Source organism: Megalopta genalis, chromosome 3, assembly GCF_051020955.1.
Source record: "Megalopta genalis isolate 19385.01 chromosome 3, iyMegGena1_principal, whole genome shotgun sequence".
Taxonomy (NCBI): domain Eukaryota; kingdom Metazoa; phylum Arthropoda; class Insecta; order Hymenoptera; family Halictidae; genus Megalopta; species Megalopta genalis.
In genome coordinates this window covers 15,278,724-15,300,432 of record NC_135015.1, presented here as the reverse complement: position 1 = coordinate 15,300,432, position 21,709 = coordinate 15,278,724, and the positions used below count along the sequence as shown (strand labels likewise).

Here is a 21,709-nt window from a genome sequence, read left to right as displayed (position 1 = left end):
ATTATATTGTATTTCAATTACGTTGTAGTCCAATTATATTGTATTTCAATTACATTGTAATCCAATTATATTGTACTTCAATTACATTGTAATCCAATTATATTGTATTTCAATTACGATGTAGTCCAATTATATTGTATTTCAATTACATTGTAATCCAATTATATTGTACTTCAATTATATTGTAATCCAATTATATTGTATTTCAATTACATTGTAATCCAATTATATATTGTATTCCAATTACGCTGTAATTCAATTACATTGCTCAATTCATTTCATTAAATTATATTAATTAGGAATGTAATTCAAATACAATGCAATCAGATTACGGGTCAGAGCTTTGAAGAATTGAGATACATTTTGAAATTTTTCTCTCGTATACTCATTTTTTGTCCCTTCTGCGTATTTTCGTCTCTCCGTAATTTTAATTCAATTACATCGTAACTAGCAATTAATGTAACTTAATTACTTGGTATTTGTAATTCTACTCCAATCGCAGTCACAAATTGTAATCTAATTGATCGGAGATCTGACTTACGAATTACAATATGATTGAACCACAATGTAAATCAATTATTTCGTAGTTCCATTCCTCGAGTAATTCAATTATAATTCCGCAGAACTCTGAAGTCCATGTTTCGCTGTATTTTTCAAATACGTCATCGGAATGCCGCCACTTACGAGAAACATTCGACAACGCGTGCGACAGGAAAGTTTCAGCATTCCCCTAACCCCATGCCTTCAAAATTCTGTTCCGACCGATAGAAAATGTGCTTTAATCCCGTCGTCATCTCGCCGATTCCCCGTCCCGCGACACCGTAATATCGCGACAATGAATTCGGTTTGGCTGACGTCCCCGTTCGTTCAGTTCGACACCGAGAATCTCATTTACAACGAGACCCTGTGCTCGGAGGCGCACTTCCTCAACAAATTCTCAAGAGATAAGTACAAAACCGAGCAACAGAGCTCGTCGACGAACAACGACCGGCACGGGAACTTCGACATACTCCCCGACTATCCCGCCAAGTCAAATTTATTCGCGAAGAAACCAGAACAGATCGAGGAGATCGAAGAAAATGTTACGATCACGGTGAACGCTCGACGAGAGACGGCCAACTCCGTGATTACCGGGGCCCTGAAAATTGACTCGAAGATATCTCTGAGGAAGGCCGAGCCCAGAAGCACGCTCTCGGAGACCAATCTTCATTCACGGGAAGATCAATGGGCGCGAGCATGCAAGACGACAGAGAGCAGAACCATCGGAGACCCTCTTCTCAGCTGTCCCTTCGAGCTGGTGCAGATTTATCCTGGAAACAAAGAGAACATCTCCGACCTCGGTAGAACCTTTTCCGACGTGAGCCGAGAGGGCAGCTCGATGATATGTTTCCCGAAAGAGGATCCGAAATCGTCGAAGCCCGCTGCTATCGAGGAAGACGCGGCTTCGTGGTCGAAGGTGAAACGTGGCCACGACGAACCCGAGAAGAACGAGCCGCCTTTGTCCAGCATGCAGAGTCGGAGAAGCTTGAAACAAGCTTCGAAATCGAAGCCTGCGGATCTCGAAAAGAACAGCGAAAGCCTCCAAGAGGATGTAAGCTCCAGTTCGTCGTCCGACGACTTCGAGAAGTCGCGTTCGATGAAAGGAAAGAGAAGTCTGCCGAGAGAGGCTTCGAGGAGGGCGTTGAAGAAAACCGAGAAGCTCACGAATTGTCTTGAGCGCGAAACGATAGCTGCTGCACGTGTCGAGTCTGAAAAATCGCTAACGGAAGCGGCAGATTTCGCTACGGTGAAAGAAGACCGAAATGTTGAAGTAATCGCGTCGTTGGATGCAAGTGTTCGTAACGCCGACGTGTTCGATGATTATTCTGTGAAATCGAGCGACAGCAAAGTCAAGAAATCCACGTGCGATCCGTCTAGTATTTTCGACGTTTCGGGCGTTGGCTGGTTTACCGGAGACAGCACGGTGATCGACGCAAGCAAGGGAACATTGAGTCCTGAAATTAGAGGTATGGAGGAAAATTTGAAGACGGTTGCTGGAAGACTAGAGCAAGGAACGAATGGTTTGAACAGAATGGAAACGATGCGAGCGAATGACACGCGAAATAGTGGAAATGGAAACGTTGAGAAGAACATTATGGAATACGCTGTCGACGATACCAGCAGCGGGACAATCGGAAAGGAAGAAGAGAAGTTCGGCGTCGATTACGGCGATATCAAAATATGCAATTTGTTGTTGATAATTCACAAACAGTTGTACATCAATTTCCAGAAAATGGAAAATATTTGGATTCAGTTACAGGACACGAGCTCGCTCGATTCTGTGCGTTCGACGGTGCCTATGCGGCTTCTCGTCAGAATAATTTCCAGGTATGGAATTGAAATAAAGATTCCTCCTTTCAATCTTGAGTTTGGAAATTAGTTTCCTTCTGATTTGACATCATTTTTCTACGCAGGTGCAAAAGTTACATTCACGATTCACAGGACAGTTACGCAGCTGAGTCAAAGATCGCTAGAACTTTGTTGCGTTTGGTCATCGATCTGGCGAAAGCAGTGGATCAGAACAAGCTTGTTGTGGAAAAGCAAGGTAACATGTTATATCGTTTAAAGAGAAGTAGAAATGTTTAGCTCATCGTTAACGCTTTGGTATTAACATTCTCGCAACGTAGAGCAACAGATAGACAGCATCCTGTTGAAACTGTACCAAGAAAAGAATTTGTACAGAAAAGTGAGTTATAAAACTTGAATTGAAATCGCTTATCTATTTTGTGAATTGTAAAACGTGGATTGGAGTCGCTTATTTATTTTACGAATTATAAAACTCGGATTGAAATCGCTTATTTATTCTGCGAATTATAAAACTTCAATTGAAGTCGCTTATTTATTTTACGAATTATAAAACTCGGATTGAAATCGCTTATTTATTCTGCGAATTATAAAACTTCAATTGAAGTCGCTTATTTATTTTACGAATTATAAAACTTCAATTGAAATCTCTTATTTATTCTGCGGATTATAATAAGTAGACACCGGATTCTGCGCATTTATGACAAAATTTAGTAGCTCCAATATAAATAGTGCAAATATTAAAATCAATTTAAAACGTGAATGCATTTTTTTTAATCTATTAAGATGATTAAAAATTATATTACTTGCTACACTTTCGGTTTCAATTCCCAGCGATTGATTCAGTCAATTTTTATTTTGCCTAAAAATCCGCGATCAAATGATAAGTAATTACTATGTTCTTAGAGAATAATGATAAACGAAGTCGTGTCGTTTTGGGACCACGGACTTCGCGAAATATGCGACATAATGCAAGATATTCTGGATAAGATGAAAATCGTTACAGTCGAGACCGAAGAGAAGAAAAATGTTAGAAACCCAAGGCAATTAAGCTAATCCACTTAATAGAAATTACAGATATTACTACAAATTTTACTGATCTCCTTCGAACGCTTTAAATAACGTTCACTAATTTTGTGATAAATCATCGTGAAATTATCATTAAGCTTTCGAAGAATTTTCAGCGGCCACGAACACTTTTAATTGCCAACAAACATTTCTAATTGCCAAAGTTCCAGGCGGAAAGACTTCTACGCCGAATGGAGGGGTCAAAAATTGAACCTGGCAGGCAGAGGAAGTAACATCGAGATGCGGACGCCTGCTGTCTCGAATAAACACGATCCGATCGGACAATCAAAGTCCAAAACGTCGATGAAATCTTTGAGCAGCCCTAGAAGCCGCGAAGTTGAGAAGACCGGGGACGTTGTCGTAATTAAAATCGCCGAGAGAAAGACCAACGAGAACGTTAGCTTGCACAGGTACAACGGAACGAGGCGCCCGAAATCAAAGCCGTCGACAAAATCGTTGAACATCCAAAGAATCCGCGACGCGGAGAAACTTTCGGACGCCGCCGCGTACAAAATCAATGAGAGAAAGACGATCGACAATGCTCGCTGCCACGAGAGAGGCAAGCTGCTCAAGAAGCCCACGCAGAGCGTGAACTTCGAACAATGGAAGCCGATGTCCCGACAGAAGTCCCGCGTTGCCAACAATCAACAGCCGGTGTGGAGACCAGGTGGTGCGGTGAAACTTCCGTCGTCGAGCAGCGCTACCGCGTTGACGCAAAGAAGTCGGCCGTTGCTTCCGCAAGCCAACGAGAAAGCGAATCAACCGACAGAATGTATAAAGTAAGAATTTGTTGCCGAATGAAATCGATATGATAAGACTTAATACACCGTCGATTTCAGGGAGCATCCGAAGCACGGACGACCCGGCGAGCCCAGAAAGAAAGTCGGCACTGAAACGTGCTCGGCGAAGTGCAGAGCGCATAATTTACCGAACGATTTCTCTAAACAATCGAGCAGCAGAAGATGCGCGACGTATCCAGAACCTGCTGTCAAGTACAAGTTGAAGTCAAGGCCATTGAAAGTGTGTTTCAAGCAAGACAGCGAGTCTTCCTGTCGATCGGAGTCGTCATCCCCCGAAAGGATCGGTCGACAGAAGAACTCGAAGGAAACGAAAGTCCTGAAACTTCTGGAGGAAATTATCAAATCTACGCCAAACGATAAGAAAGAGAAGAAACATGCGAACAAGTCGCTGGTTGGTAATCATCAGATTCAGGTGGGTTCGACTGAACCGGTGAAACCAATTTCGATCGAAGAAGAAGCTGAGATCTCGCAGGATGAGCCTACGAGGGACATCGATCCGAATCAAACGCGCCGATCGAAATGCGCTGAGATATTTCATGAAACTCCGCGGTCGGCGCAGAAGATGCCTGAACGTCCTCTGTCATCTACTGTGACGAATTCGTCTTCCATTGCCAATATCAAAAATCAGACCACTGATTCTAAATTGGACATCCAACTTGAAAACGCTCAGGCGAAGAATAGTTTCAGTTTAAAAGCTAGTTCAGATTGTACATCCGAAAACGAATCCTCGAACACCTATCACAGCTCCATGAACCTTGAACCTTTATCGTCGGATAGAAAGCAGCAGGAAGATGAACTAGAAACGAGTAAAAATTTGACGATAGTCAAAGAAGGAAGATCCAAGAATCCGTCATCGGTTAACGAAGAGAGATCGGAAAATCCGACAGACATTGACGAAGAAATATTAAAAAATTTATCATCTATTGACGAAGAGAGATCGAAAAATCCGTCATCGGTTAACGAAGAAAGATCTAAATATCCGTCGGACGTTAACGAAGAAATATTGAAAAATCTATCATCTGTTAACGGAGAAGAATCGAAAAATCCGACAGATATCAATGAAGAACCATCGAAAAATCCATCATCCATTAACGAAGAGAGCTCGAAAAATCCGTCATCGATTAACGAAGAAATATCGACAAATCCGTCGTACATTAACGAAGAAAGATTTAAAAATCCGTTAGACGTTAACGAGGAAATATTGGAAAATCTATCATCTATTAACGAAGAGAAATCGGAAAATCCGACAAAAATTAACGAAGAATTATTAAACAATCCATCATCTATTTACGAAGAAAAATCCGAAAATCCGTCATCCATTAACGAAGAAAAATCGAAAAATCCGTCATCCGTTAACAAAGAGAAATCCAAAAATCCGTCATCGATTAACGAAGGAAGATCCAAAGATCCGTCGTCCGTTAACGAAACAACGTCAAGCACGAATTCGCGCGCGACGTCGTTAACCGCATTGAAGGAATTTCTTCGCGAGCAAGGTGTGGATGTTAATTTGTTGAACAGGGCTGAACAGTGTATGAGGGACAAGCGGAAGTGTCGCGGCTGCTTGAAGGCGAAGTCCGTGAGTTTAGCAGACGTGGGAGCGTCCGACAAGCAACGGGACAAACGTCGGGAACCGTCGGCGCAGAGTTGCAAGGAGACGGAGATACTGGAGAAGATCATGAAAATTTGCGAACGAAGACTGATAGCCTCGGAAAACGATAAAAATAAATCGAATAAAAATTGTGAAGAGAACACGAGGCTTCCGGAGAAAAGGGACACCTCGACGAGCACAGAGACGAGGAACGAGGATGCGTGTTCTCAGACGATTCCTCGGGAAACGGAGACGAAGAGTATACAAATCACCGTCGAAGAGGATGCCGCGTTGACGAAAAAGCGAGAGAAAGGAACGATCGAGACACAGACGGAGATCATTTCGATCAGACACGCTGCGACCGATTGTCGCACGGAAAATGCGACGAAAGTTGAAAGTAACGATGCCTCGTCGATGACGGAGTCGACTGCGGTTAGAGACAGCGTCGCGGAAACTGTGCAAGTGTCTTACGTTTCGAAAATGACAGCGACCGAAAGGATTTCGGAAAACATTCGAGATCATTCTCGCCGGAGTACTACAAATTTGACGGAGATATGGAGCAAAATGAATGTCAAAGAGGACCGGCGTTTGACAGGGAAGCGCAGTCTCGAGCGATTGAGCAAGACGGAAGATTCGAGCGACGAATCTCCGTCGGTCCGCGATCGAGACGACGGCGAGCAAGATTTTCGCGAGTCGGACTCGTCGACGTCCTCGAGTTCCTTGCGACAATTCCCGTCGCGGTGTTCTCCAGATTGCAATTGCAACGCGACGATGGATCCGGAGTTCGATTATCTCGGCGGAACGGTTCCTTGGGAGACGATAGCGGCTCTACAGAGCGCTACGATCCGGGCAAGGAGCCTGTACAACGCTATTCACGTCTACCAGCAACGAATGGAATCGAGATGCAAGAAAGAAAGAAAGCTGGGAGAGAAAGGCGACTCGGAGAGATGCGAGCGAACGTCGAAGAACCTGTCACGAATCGACAGCATCGATATCGTCGTGGAAGACAGTTATCGTTCCTGCAAGCACGACGTCGAGATTTCGTCGCGCGCGGATGCGACGTCATCGAACGACGACGAGTCTGAACGCGAAAATTCGAAAGCCGCGTCAACGTCCGTCACGAATATTTCGCGGGACGGAAGGAATGTGTCCGATGATGGCGTTGATGCGGGAATTTCGAGGAAATCGTCTGGCGGTGCTGTCTTCGGGGACGCGGGCTCGTTGATGGAGCTGTTGATTCGGGAAATGGATGACGGGAAAATGGGGGAAATAGATTTCGTGCGGACGGTCTCGAGCAGAACGTGCTCGAAGATTCGCGTCGAAGTTCCGAGAGCGGAGAACGAGAAAACGGAGAGCACAATGAAACCGTTCTCCAGGCAAAGCGTGCTGATGCTTGTTTACGGCGTCGTGTGCTCCATTGTGTTCTGGTGCCTGCAGTTCACCATCACCTGCGACGTCGTTGCGTGACCGGTGCCGTTCTTCTACGATTTATTTATCCTCCGTTTTGTTCGTCCCGTTTTTGTTGGTCCCGTTTTATTCGTCGCTGTTGCTTCGTCCCTTTTTGCTTCGTCCCCTCTAAACGTGTTGTCACGTTGCTAGATTTGTAGTTCGATTATTTGCGTCGATTAAATAACGTGTTTCGTATGCACACAGAGTAATAGAGGATAATGCTATCAAACAAACTGATCGCGAGACCGATTATTAAACGACCGAGATCGATCATCCATCATCGTTCGCGATGCCATCCTCGATTCTTCTCACGGAGAAACGCGTGAGTTCGACGCCGGGTTATTTTTAGGTTCGTCGCGACCGCTTCGATTAGGTAATCTCTTTCTTCGGGAATGATGTCACGCTACATCGTAACAGAGAATCGACAATCGTAGCCCTGATAGGCTCTCGCGCCTTGCCATTCACGTTTTCCTTGTGTTTCGCTATCACTCGCGAAATGCGTTATTCATCGGAACATTTGCATCTTGATAAACAACGGAAGACGGCGGTCGTTTTGCGGAAGAATATATTCTTTTCCGAGGCATTCTGGAAGCGACGAAAGGTGTCCCTAAAGGTATCGAAGACTCGATGCTTTACACTGTGCAAGACGCGTGACGAATTTTTTGAAAACCCGTCGAACATTCAAACTTTGCACGAAGATGTTCTAAGTGTTTTTTAGACGGTCGTTTATTAAGTTTCGGTGCGGTGCAACCGTGGCAGGGTATAGAGAGATAAACAATTGTATACAAACGTAAGAAACGACGTTGCAGAAGGCGAGATGCAACGATCGTTAATGCGAATATGCTCTCTTTAATGCGAATTGTGAAAAGTAATCGATACGTATGAAACCTGGTTGAAATTATTCGATACGTAACTGAATATTTCTGTAACAATTGCAAACAGTTCGACGCGCGTGCGTCAACACGCACGGATGAACGAATGAAGTGGTTTTCAAACTGGTGTCATTCGAATGCGAAATCGATTCTAAAACGCACGGAAATATCGATGATTGACAAAATTCCGGGTGCACATGCGTCGACGTACATGGGCAAATAATTCAAGTATTATCAGAACAATTCAAGTATTATCTGATTCGAATAGAAAAAGTCTAATTCTAAAACGCGATGAAACATCGATAATCGTCGAAGTTTAAGGCGCGCGTACTATATCGAGCATACACGGAGCTCAAGAATTCTTGGAATTGGTCAAGGTTAAAATACAAAATTAATTCTAAAACGCGATACAAAAATATCGATAATCGAGTGATTAATCGACGTTCACTCGTCTGGGTCGAGGACGTCGACGGAAGCGGATCCTGTGATGTCCACCAACTGCTTCGAGCTGAAGGTGGCGATGATCTTTTGCGATCCGGATTTCTGCGGAATCAATTGGTGCTCGACGTAAATATGCTCTTCGGGTTGAACGTTACGGAACACCAACGTTTTGTTCTTCGAGAGGCCAGGCCCGGCGTAATTGAATTTGCAGTCTGTCAACACCCTCCTCAACGGGTTTACGAAACTAAGGCTGATGGTCGATGGTTTCCCGACAGTTGGATCTCCATCGATCTGAAAAAACATTTACATTCGTTGATTCGAAAAACGCGTTAGCTTGGTAATTGACACACTATGCGCGGAAGAGGTGTTAATGGCTTTTTAAAAAAAATTTGATCTTCTTTAATTTCGTTATACATTCGAAAGAATTTCTCTGTGAAATCCTAAAAATTCTCGCCACACAGTCGATTGTTTTACCTTGATCGTGATGTTGGGTAATTTTATTACATGATTAATAATATTATTATCAATATTATCAATATTGAATATTGTCAAATATTATATAATAATATTATATTATATTATATTATCTAATAATATATATAATAATAATATTATAATAATATTATATTATATCAAATATTATATAATATTATCAATATCAATATTATCAATATTATCAATAAAATTAATATCAATAGAATTATTACTAATATTACATAATTAATCAAATAATAATTATTACATAATTATGGGACACCGTTTATAGTTTATAAAAGTCGAGAAAGAAAGAAAGAAAGTTGAAGCACTGGCCTAAGTCGATTGTTTTACCTTGATCATGATGTTGGGTTTCAAGACCTGGAAGTCGTCCTCGTCGGCCCATGTTTGTCTGGTTTCCTTGACCGTGGCGATGCAGTATAGTTTCATAATACAATACTCCACTAGCTTATCCAGATAATCGTCCTCGGTGACTGTGAGTCGCAATTGTTCGGCTAATCAAATCAGACGCGACAATTTTATTGGATGGCAACTCTTGTGGGCATATTGTTCACTGTTATGTTGCCGCAACATGAGGACGCGAGATTATTTTAGTTAAAATTTAAAATATATTTTACAAGTCCAAGATGTGGAATAGAGATATACATATTGCTATCGTATAAATTGGATTTTGATTGAGCGTAAAATGGCAACTTTCTGCTAAGTGCGTGCTTGGAAGGATCTTGAACGAATGTTTGATGGGAAATACACTTTTCGGAGTACTGTTTCGGATTTTGGTGAAATATAAGTACACTATACTCCTTAGCATATCTCCAAGTACTTTTCGAAATTTTCAAAATTGTTATTTTTACAGTCAAATAAAGCGTCAACGTTTCTCCAATAAATCATAACTATCGAACTACCAAACCGATGGAGATAAACTTTTGTGTGATTAGGACGGAAACATAAAGAATATCTAACAAGAATAAAATATATTGTAAACATTTTTGTTTTTACAAAAGTGTAAAAACAAAATCTAATAGAAAATGTTCAAATATCGCTGAAGGCTACACATATCCAAATATCGCCGAGACGGTACTCCAAAGGCAATAATGATAATAGGACTAAACCGCGAAAAGAGAGAGAAATAGTGCAATAAATTATAAACAATATAAATCGTATATAAAAGTAAATAAATATGTTAGGAGCAACTGTATGGACATACTTGCGTTGGGCTGAAGCACAAAATCACCGGACGCTCTCTTCACTAGATTCGCCTTGATTCCGGTATAGTACACGCTGCCAGCGGATAGAATAGCTTGGATAGTTCGCGGCTGGTCCGATTTGTTCTTCATGTTAACCGTGACAGCGAACGATTTGCCGATGAACACGCGCGTGAGGTCGATCAGGTCGAACTCAACGTCCTCTTTGCCCGGCGAAGGCAGAGAATAAAATCTTTTGGCTAACTCGGTGCTCCGCACTGCTCTGTACAATGTCAATCGTTCCGCTTCGGTACCTGAACATAAACGAAACGTTGTCTATTAAACGTGTTTGAATTAATTACAAATTACGGATCACCGGGAAGAGGCAGAATTCTAAATGAAACTTTACATCTAATGAAATCGAACGCATCTTTCAATTTGTGTTTAATCGAAACCCTCTGCACTCGAAGCCATTTTAACCGCGAATGTAATTAATTTCAAATGTAAATTAATTTTTCTGACTCGTAGTATTTCCATTTTATTCGACAAAGTGCATTTTATGCATATGAGATTTAGTTTTGTAACTCGTGCAACAGTTGCGCTTTTTAACAAATTTTTTGAATCTGAACTTTGTTAATATAAAAGTGATCTTGGAACGTGACATAACAATTTTAGCGATGCTTCAGAGTCATCACTTCAGTTTTGGGACCATTTTCATCCAGAATATAAACATTGTTAATTGTGTATCTCGTTTCTGATGATTAATTTCAATTGTCACATGTTTGATTAACCTCCTCGACGAATTTAACTCGCTATGGAGATTTCTGGTAACAATCTGTTAAGTATGATTGTTATAACGTTGTTTTAACTCTTTTGTGGTGTGTTGGGCCTGTATGACTCAGATCCTGTATTGATCCTGGTATTGATCCTAGTATGACTTTTTTAGTCACCATCTTATCGAGTCAAATTTATTGAATTTAGCAAACAAATTTATATATTGAAAATTTATATTGAATTTACTATATAAATTTGTTTGCTAAATCCAATAAATTTGACTACATAATAAATTTGCTAAATTTGATCAATTTGAATAAATATATATATATATATATATATATATATATAAATTTGTTTGCTAAATTCAATAAATTTGACTCGATAAGATGGTGACTAAAAAAATATAAAAATATATATATAGAAAAACTAACACGTCTAGAAGAAATAGATCAAAAACATGTTAAACAAGTAATGTAAATATTACATTTTCGTGTATGTATAGATCAAATACAAAAGTAAAAATGACGTTCGAAGAATGTAACGATATCGTTGCATTATATTCAATTAATTGCGACTGTTGAAAGAGAAAAGACATTTTCGTCTAATTTACATTTATCACAATTAACTTAGATAATTTTTATCTTGCTTAGAGATCCGCAATCTAGTTATACATATGTATAATAAATATATATATAAGTAAATATAAGTAAGTATATAAGTATATAAGTATATAAGTATATAAGTATATAAGTATATAAGTATATAAGTATATAAGTATATAAGTATATAAGTATATAAGTATATAAGTATATAAGTATATAAGTATATAAGTATATAAGTATATAAGTATATAAGTATATAAGTATATAAGTATATAAGTATATAAGTATATAAGTATATAAGTATATAAGTATATAAGTATATAAGTATATAAGTATATAAGTATATAAGTATATAAGTATATAAGTATATAAGTATATAAGTATATAAGTATATAAGTATATAAGTATATAAGTATATAAGTATATAAGTATATAAGTATATAAGTAAATCGCGTACCTTCCTTCGCCTTGTACAGCGACGTGATGTCCTCTCTGTCCCTGTCGCCGTTAGGATCGAAGATCCAAGGTGCCTTTGTCAATATCATACGGCCGATGCTGTTCGAAAAAAAAACACAGACATTTTACATTCAATTCCTTCGCAAGCAAGGCTTTGTCAAGCAGCAAGATACTAGTTGGAACCTGTCGATTGATGCACGTCGAAAATAAACGTTTTAATCGTCCGTGCACACGAAAAGTCGTCGGGAATGCAATTATCATGGAGTTTACAATCGCGGATCGCCCAAGTGTATTAGCATAAATATTTCGTAGTAGCACGCGTTGGGATTACTATGCAAATCGACACGGTGTGTGTCATTCGTCACGGTTGCACCAAGGTCAAGATTACCGATGCAGCTATGAATTTAGTACGTGTAAATGACTCAGACAAAAGTTAAGTACCCGCAATAACGTTGTTTACATTGCAATCGAGAGGTTTTTAACGTCGTTAATAACATACCGACTTCGCGTAATTATGCGCATACGATAGTTAATCTTGCACCGCTCCCTGAATTCGCGTGATTTTCACAAAAGTAGGAAATCATTTTGATCGGCAGATCGAACGTTCAGAGACAAGCTCCGCAGTTCTTTCCTGTTCTAATTAGTTCTCTCATAACGAGGCAAAGATACTTTAAAGAGTGCCAGTTTTTTTTTTCTTTTTTTATGATACGCGAGACAATTAAATAAAATGGTAGGACGATGAAAATAATTGTAAGAAGAAGAATTGGAAGAGAAAATTTGCTTATAAGAATAATTGAAAATTGTCGTTATAATTATCGTATTATATTGTATTATATTGCATTATATTATTATATGTTACTGTATTATATTTTATATTTTTTATTTCTATATTTTAGATTAATAATTAATAACATCAACGGATTAATCATTATTTAGACAGACACTAATCTCTAACATGAGCAAGTACGACTTCTTTTTAGCACTAGAACTGCAAAAAACCGGTCAAAATTTATATTTCTGATTTTGTCTTCCACAATTTTTGATAATGTAAAGATATCCTTATGTTCACATCTGATCTAAACTTTTAGATTCACTTTTTAAGCCGAGCATATACAATAATAAAAATGTTACGAAGTTTAAATAAATTCCATTCTTATCTTTTTTCATAAAACAATGTATTATAGCAGCAATAATATTAGAGATTAATATTCGAGCTATAATATTCAAAATATTTATAAAGTTCAAAATATTATAACTTTAATATTGATCTCTAATATTATTGCTCGAATATTAATCTCTACTCTGATGAGAAGACAAAGTAAATCTTGCCTTCACCAATTGCAACGAACATGAGTCGATCAAAAATTTCTTCGTTTCTTGAATAATTTCAGTGAGTCGAAAATAATACATAAAAAAATAATACGTAACAAATAATAAAATAATACTCTAAAAAAATACTATAAAATATATATATATGTATATGATTTTTCTTTATAGTATTATATAGTATATATTATTATTATAATTGTTATTATTATTAATATATATATATATATATATATATATATATATATTACTATGACACTATAAAAAAAATATAATTATATAATACTATGTAATAATAATAATTATAATAATAATATATATACTATATAATACTATAAAGAAAAATCATTAAATGCTTGCACTATATTCATTGTTTGCAATTTCACCCATCCGCTTTTATTACGAACGCATAAAATCCGCGGTCGACCGACGAGTATACTCACTGGTACTTATTGCAGTCGATTTTCGAGTAGCCAAAATCGCTCTCCGGGTCCTCCTTCCATCTCATAAGGTCAGCGTTCACCGAAGCCACCATGAAGGTCACGTCATAATTGTATCCAACAGCACCTTGCCGGATAGCCTCGACAGAGGCTGGACCACACTGATAAACGCCCTCGGATGGTTCTTGAGGGGTCGAGTCGATAGCTTGCCATCCGCCGTAGCCTTTCGGCAAGTCCGGTCTGGCCATCCACACGTCGTTCCAAACGTGGTAATTCCAGATAGAATCCTCGCCACCGTCGTTCCTCGGATCGTATTCCAGCTCCTCGTTGTCCTTGTCGTAGTAACGATCGACGGACAGCGAGGCGTTCGCGTCGTGCGCTGAAACCAAGTTCGAAACCACCCTGGACGGTATTCCGAGGGCTCGGCACACCGTGGTCGCTGTTCCAGCGAAGACCCAGCATTGGCCGTACTTGACCGACTCCTCGGTTTCCAAAAATTTCTCGAGAATCGCCACGCTTCCGGTCCACGCAGCCGGCGCGGTGCCGTCGTCGTATTCGCCGTCCCAGCGGCCCGTGATCACGCCTTGGTCGTCGTTGGAATTCATCTGAGAGATTTCGTGGAAATTTACGCTCGTATCGTGGATACTGTAGATATATACATATAACGATTGTAATTCGATCTTATAAATCATTTTTATGGATTTCCATTTTCGCGCATTTATAGGTTTCAGTTTGGGACAGCTTTAAATTTCTAACATAATCAGTAATTGTCGATGTTTAAGTAATTTTGAAAAATGGTAAAATGCATCAAATATATATATATATATATATATATATATATATATATAAATGGTAAATAATATATAATAGATAATATATATAATAATACATATAATAATATAATATATTATATATAATAATATATAATAATATAATATGTATTACATATATATATATATATATATATATAAATGAAAATGGTAAAATGCATTAAATATGATGCATTTTACCATTTTTATCACCACTTTCTAAGTCACCATTTTTCAATGGTGAATTGAATTTTACGAAGAATTTGGAATTTCACGAAGTTAAACATATATTATGTTTTCCAAATAAACACACGTGCCTCTTTATAAACACGCGAAGACGTCACAGACAATAAAAGGCGAAACAAATAAGCATGATAAATTAACAGATGTTGTATAAGACCCGTACTTTGAAAAATCTTCTTCATAGAATTCACAGAAATGAATTTGATGCAGATAACGCATGCGATAGTTCTAATATTATAAAAAGTAGTTTCAATAAATAGTAGTTTAATCAACAATAATTTAAATCAAAAGAAAGTTTTAATAAATACTCCCCAATTGTCCTTCAGCTATTAAACAAAATTGGACAATGTGCGCCTCGTTTTTCTAGTCGTTGACAATCGGCAATTGTAAAAACGAACCGCAAAACTCGAATAATCGTGTCTCCTCTTCCCAAATTGTCCATTTTCGTGTACAAGCAGAAGGACAATTGTAGAGAATTCACCGTATATCGTATCGGCTTACAATTCTCGAAATGGCTCGACACATTTTCACGGGATCTCCTCTAGACGTGGCCTTGATGCTGGACCGTTCTAGCAACAGCTGACAAGCCGGAAGCACGGAAGCGTCAAATTGACCGAAAACCCATTCCCTGCCGCGGGAACTTCCCCACGGGCCAACCCATATCTTTCCAACGTCGTTTAATACGTATTCGTCTAGCAACTGCTCCTCTTCCATGAACACGAGGTCCTCTGCGAACATTGCGAACAGTTTTACCAGAACGTACAGCGCAGAGTGCTGGTCTTCGCTAATTGTTACAAGCAATTACGGTATATTCTCCCTAATTGACGCATGGATTGTGCACAAAAATGGACAATTTGTGACTTTTAGGCGACTTTTTATAGTCTCCGATTCTCAGCGATTACAAAAACGAGCTGCAAGGCTCGAAAAATCGGATCTCCTTTTCGGAAATTGTCCACTTTTGTGCACAATCTAAGCGTCAATTCGGGAGAATTTTGCAATCTAAGTGTCAGTTAGGAAGAATTTTGCAATCTAAGCGTCAGTTAGGGAGAATTTTGCAATCTAAGCGTCAATTAAGGAGAATTTTGTAATCTAAGCGTCAATTCGGGAGAATTTTGCAATCTAAGCGTCAATTAGGGAGAGTTTTGTCATCTAAGCGTCAATTAGGGAGAATTTTGCAATCTAAGCGTCAATTCGAAGAACTTTACAATATAAGCGTCAATTCGGGAGAATTCTGCAATCTAAGCGTCAATTAGGGAGAGTTTTGTCATCTAAGCGTCAATTAGGGAGAATTTTGCAATCTAAGCGTCAATTCGGAAGGACTTTACAATCTAAGCATCAATTCGGGAGAATTTTACAATCTAAGTTAATTAGGAAGAACTTGACAAGCTTTCACAAGCTGTTGGTAGCTTTTGCAAGCCGTCGCAAGCATTCACAAGCTATTACGAGCTCTCAAAAGCTGCTAGAAAAAGCATTGCAGCTTTTAATCTTGAATCTCGACAAGAGATGCACCTTTCAACCACGGATTGAACAGCAAATATATATCCTTCTCGCAGTTGTACGTATTTGGGGACCGATTTCTGCCGACGGTGGTGGTCTCCACGTTCAATTGCCAAACGCCAACGGGACTATCGATGGGGCTCCGGACCTCCACGGACAGGTCCACGCCGCTCATGCCAACCATTCGCACGCCCCATGCCTCCAAATCGGTCAGATAAGTGTCCCTGTTGGTGACAGTGTTGACGCCCCTGGTGCCCCTAAGAACGTTCGGGTTCGGACCGAAACTGAACAGCATTCGGACAACGTCCGTGGCGTCCACGTAATCGCGGTTGAATCGGAGTGCGAGGTTGAATGTTTGCCCTCTTCTGAGGACTGGTGTCGGCGGGTCCAAATGCACCAACTCATAATTAATCGTTCGATGGGCGGTCGCGTTCTCCTTCTCGTAGAAGTACACCTCTTCGACGACAAGCGGTTCTTCCGACGACATCTCGAGTGAGGCTGCTGGAATGGGACAGAGTTTGCCTAATTACTCGACGGATAGGCTTCGCAGATGTATCATTGTTGGGTACATTTAACCAGTTAACTGTGACGTCTCCTTTTTACGAGAATCAAGCGACGACGAGTATACTCGTCAAAGAGTAAGCGTCGCTGTTAAAATATTGGATCGAAAAGACGGTTCTATTTTATAAAATTGACAATTCTATTGCTGACATTTTCTTGTTCACTTAACGGTAACATATACTAAATACATGATAAACAAAAAACGAAGGAAAAATCAGATATATATATATTTTATACAATTTTTAAATATATATATTTTTATAAAATTGACAATTTTATTGCTGATATTTTCTTAGTCACTTAACGTTAACATATACTAAATACATGATAAACGAAAAACGAAGGAAAAATCAAATATATATATTTTATACAATTTTTAAATATATATATTTTTATAAAATTGACAATTTTATTGCTGATATTTTCTTAGTCACTTCACATTGACATGTACTAAATACATGATAAACAAAAAACGCAGGAGAAATCAACTATTTTTGTAAAAGTTAAAAATTCAGATTGCTGCTATGAATTGGTATTCGGCAAAGCAAGGAAAATGCCATAATGTATCCATTATGGCACTTTGCACATCGAACGACGATATCGCGAATTACTCATACAATTATTTAATTATTCATCTAATTAAAATAGTGAAACGCTTAACAGAATTTTAAAACGTCAATGCATTAGTTTTTATCTATTAAAGCGATTAATCAGAGAATGAACTCGCTGTTTAGTTTCTGTTTCATGCAACTGATGCAGACTATCTTTATTTTGCATAAAAATCCGCTGTTGAATTAAAAGATTTTTAGTAAATAATTATCGTGGAGAGAATTGTGAACGGTCAGGATAAATTGTCTGCGTTCGAAGGCTCGCTTCCTTTTTTAAATAGAAAATTTTTAAAGTACAGGTACAAATCAATTGGAACGCCCTGTAGATGGATCATCTGCGAGAAACTTTCGTGCATGACGTGGCACGGGAATGTCATTAAGGTGTAAATGAATACAGGTTGCCCCTTATTGTAGATTCTTCTTCGAAATCTGACACACCAAGAATTGCATCGGAACTGAAGAAATCTTTTTTATCGCACCGGATAGTAACTTCCTGTTTGAAGAACGCGCTTCGAAGAATGTACGAATCGAAGATGCTTCACAATTTGTTATCCTGTGCGAAGCATCGTGTTAACATCGAATATATCTCCGGATACGCGATAGAATACGATATTTGTTAATTATAGCGAATTCGGGCAATTTTCAAGCCCATTGTACTAGCCACTGGCCAGATAATCTCTATTTCGAAACTCGTAATTACTTGAAATAGAAAAATTAGAGTTCATGTTTTCTGACCTTTTCCCTAATTTTTTTTTCCTAATCTTTAATTGTTTACAACTCGCGCCAAGATCGACCGATTTCGGTGAAATTAACTAACCGAGATCTACGAAACACATTTTTTAAATTTTCGTTATAGGCTCGGATAGAAAAAGTTAAAGAACGAGAGCTTTTTATTTTCTTTTGTCATTCTAAACGGTAGCAAAATTTAAAAAGAAAAGCATTCTACTTATAATCTAGCAGAATGGTCGCTAAATCATCTTAAAAAAAAAAAAATTGAAGTCGTTTAGTCCAGTTCTCAAAAAGTTGTCCGAATAATATATTATTATTATTATAATGTATATAATATAATAAATTAATGCAGTCGCGCCCGTTAATATTCGGACACCTTTTATATAATATAATAATAATATAATATTATATTATTATTATTATATTATATTATTATATTATATAAAAGGTGTCCGAATATTAACGGGCGCGGCTGCATTAAAATTATCAAAAAGTGTTGTCCGAATATTATATTATTATTATATTATAATATATATAATATAATAACATATAATAATATAATATATAATATTAAATTATTATTATATTATATAAAAGGTGTCCGAATATTAACGGGCGCGGCTGCATTAAAATATGTCTATGCTAAGGAATAACGGCTGTCACCGCGAGCGACATTCCAAACAGCGATCAATTAATTCCAAACGTGGTAGAAAAATGTTAACAGCGACGCTTCGGAACTGTGTCGACGTGTGTCGAAAACGAATAAGCAGCTGGACTTTCCCAACGTTCTGTAAGAAGAATCGCGCGGATGCAATCATCGTGGTGGACAGAGAGGTTGCACCCAAATTCCACGCGTCTTTTCCGCCGGACTTGGTAGCGCGGAATCTATCTTTGATTCATCGAGACGTTACGTAAATATCCGGGATATGTACCAGAACGCGAGTTGCCTTAGCAAAGAAGCCTGTTTTCACCCTGGATTGGTATCGACCTTACATCGATGACTCTCGGGAGAGTGATTCACACCGGTTTGTTCGGCGAAATGCTTCGTTCGTAAAAGTGTTACGCAATCCCAGACCACTACACAAACGCTGCTAATGGTCATTCACGTTCGTTACATGTTATCCGCGCGTCGTTCTTAATCAAATTTCTGATAATGCTAAAAATAAATGCTCCGGCATGCAAATTAGAAAACTGTCACTTACGAACGACAACCGTAGCATTATTATATCATTATTAATACGGAGCGCGCGTCGTTTCATGCGTGGATATATTTAAGTTTAATTGATAAAAATTACTCGTCCTTTACCGTCACAATTTTTACCAAAATTTAATTTCGAACAAATCTCAAATCTTCGACATTTAATATAATTTGCACGCTATAAATCATTTAACGAAACCTCGCACGATTTATAGTGCAGAAATTATTTTAAATGTCGAAAATTGGACACTTTCTCGAAACTAATTTTTGGTAAACATTGTGAGACGGTAAAGAACAAGTCTCGAGTGCTTGTTCAACGTTTCAGAGCCGATAAAAATTGTAAATAAAATAAGTGTTGGTTTATGTAATTATTGAAGAGAAATTATTTCTTCTTTGTGACCATTGGCCTAGTTTCTAATTATAATTATAACCAGTATAAGAGTTGAATTGTGGATGATTGTATAAACAGAAGTTAAACGATTAGATAAAAAGCAACATTATTCCTGCACGTAGTGGAATAATTCTGTTAATTGTTGTCACCGATAATACGAATTTCTGCGAAGAAACGCTTGGAGTTCGACTATAGACACAATCCGATATCCTTTAACAGGATACGTTTTCTTCGCTAAAGATAGAACCGGTATGTACTTTGATGATCTAATTTGCATAACTGTTGGTCGCGTACGATTAGCATAGTAGAATTGCTTCGCCAAGTTTCCTGTCTTTAGAAAACAACAAAACCGATTCTCTCCGTGTTCGCGAAATAATTCTGCCGTTCGTGCATTACGATAATCAATAGAGTGCGAGCGGTTAATTTAAACATTATAAATTCTACTTACCGTTATCAGTTACTGTTCGATGTTGAGTATTTTAGAAGGTACCTATAATGTAGCAAAGAATATTGATGTCACCGATATATCGGAAAGAATTTAAATAAATTTGAATATAAACAAACTTTGTGTCTGACAACTAGGCAATTGAATTAATAGCAAATCGATTGAAGCAGAAAATAAGCTACATTTCAAATGAAATATAAACTGAATTTAGAATAAGATGAAATAAAGTTAAAGCAAAAACTAAAACAATTTATATCGAGCGATCAGGTATTACATGAATGTAAATAAATGAAAATAAGCTAAACTTCAAATAAAATAAACTGAATTTAGAATATAAGATGAAACAAAGTTAAAGTAAAAACTAAAGTAATTTATATCGAGCGATCAGCTATTTCATAAATGTAAATAAATGAAAATAAGCTAAACTTCAAATAAAATAAACTGAATTTAGAATATAAGATGAAACAAAGTTAAAATAAGAAATAAAGTAATTTATATCGAGCGATCAGGTATTACATAAATGGTAAACAATGCTCGGATAAAAATAAACACCAGAAACGGACGATGTGTACGCGTTTTGTAAGTTTACAAATATTTTCGTTTGTCACTGATCACTAAGAAAAATTGGAAAGTGTTGTAATATTTCGAATGTAGAAGTTCACTGGCAGTAATGATGTCAAGTGGTGCTGCGATTTAAGAAACGATGTCGAAAGAGGCGGTACCGATTAACAGTCAACTTACACTTTCATCGCTATACTGGCATTCGCAGTGGCTCACTCGCTTTTTATACGAGACGCAGCTTCCTTCGAGCTGACTACACCATCCGATTACAGCAATTGGCAGGTGTACAGGCTTCAATATCGCGTTAAGATGAATGAGCACTTCTTATTTTTAAACAATCATTCGCATCGAATGTACGATTTATTTTATCGGAGATAAAAGGCCTACGATAATCGTCGGTTTCCAAATATTCATGAATTTATAGTTCTATAATTTGACATTTGAGAAGCAAAATACCGTAAACACAAATAAATATGAATATAATAATATAATATAATAATATATAATATTATATATATATATATATATATATATATATATAATATATAATATATAATATATGAATATAATAATATTTGGTTATTGCTTCGTTAAAGTCATCATTTTCGAAACATTTAATATTGGCATGTTTTTCTGCTTTTAAAGATCCGCTAATAAAGTTAAATAACTTTATACGATAACTTTTGTGTTATTATAATGTAATAATACATATGTACATATTGTAATTTGTTGTACATTATGAAAGAAAGCGTCAGCTAAACTAGCGCCTATATTCATTTCCTCTCTGGCACGGAGGAAATATAATACAAAAATTATCTTATCGGTTTAG

At 37.8% G+C, this 21,709-nt stretch overlaps 2 protein-coding genes across 3 annotated transcripts; one reads left to right on the top strand and one right to left on the bottom strand.

Moving 5' to 3' along the window:
• Nucleotides 1-633: 633 nt before the first annotated feature.
• LOC117229626 (uncharacterized) lies at nt 634-7,457 on the top strand. Its single transcript, XM_076519472.1, has 6 exons — nt 634-2,367; nt 2,454-2,584; nt 2,667-2,725; nt 3,250-3,398; nt 3,576-4,190; nt 4,251-7,457. Exons 1-6 carry the CDS (start codon nt 671-673, stop codon nt 7,264-7,266), a joined length of 5,667 nt encoding a protein of 1,888 aa, XP_076375587.1. The 5' UTR covers nt 634-670; the 3' UTR covers nt 7,267-7,457.
• Nucleotides 7,458-7,956: 499 nt separating this feature from the next.
• LOC117229496 (hemocyte protein-glutamine gamma-glutamyltransferase) lies at nt 7,957-20,370 on the bottom strand. 2 transcript variants are annotated; one of them, XM_033486008.2, is made up of 8 exons: nt 20,323-20,370; nt 16,400-16,888; nt 15,392-15,618; nt 13,842-14,443; nt 12,074-12,171; nt 10,261-10,551; nt 9,390-9,550; nt 7,957-8,852 (listed from the first exon to the last, which is right to left on the bottom strand). In XM_033486008.2, the coding sequence occupies exons 2-8, from the start codon at nt 16,872-16,874 to the stop codon at nt 8,565-8,567; spliced, it is 2,142 nt and encodes a 713-aa protein (XP_033341899.2). In that variant the 5' UTR covers nt 16,875-16,888; nt 20,323-20,370; the 3' UTR covers nt 7,957-8,564. The 2 variants fall into 2 exon arrangements, with proteins under 2 accessions (XP_033341899.2, XP_033341900.2); XM_033486009.2 differs by having other exon boundaries at nt 16,400-16,885; nt 20,323-20,364.
• Nucleotides 20,371-21,709: the final 1,339 nt, after the last annotated feature.

Excerpts from the sequence above, each read along its gene's own strand:
- LOC117229626 (XM_076519472.1), top strand. The coding sequence starts at position 671 with ATGCCGCCACTTACGAGAAACATTCGACAACGCGTGCGACAGGAAAGT. Across the intron at positions 2,726-3,249 it reads AAAAGAATTTGTACAGAAAA|AGAATAATGATAAACGAAGT; the intron begins GTGAGTTATAAA and ends CTATGTTCTTAG. Across the intron at positions 4,191-4,250 it reads CAACCGACAGAATGTATAAA|GGAGCATCCGAAGCACGGAC; the intron begins GTAAGAATTTGT and ends CGTCGATTTCAG.
- LOC117229496 (XM_033486008.2), bottom strand. The coding sequence starts at position 16,874 with ATGTCGTCGGAAGAACCGCTTGTCGTCGAAGAGGTGTACTTCTACGAG. Across the intron at positions 12,172-13,841 it reads ATCGACTGCAATAAGTACCA|CATCGGCCGTATGATATTGA; the intron begins GTGAGTATACTC and ends TTTTTCGAACAG. Across the intron at positions 8,853-9,389 it reads AACCCAACATCATGATCAAG|ATCGATGGAGATCCAACTGT; the intron begins GTAAAACAATCG and ends ATGTTTTTTCAG.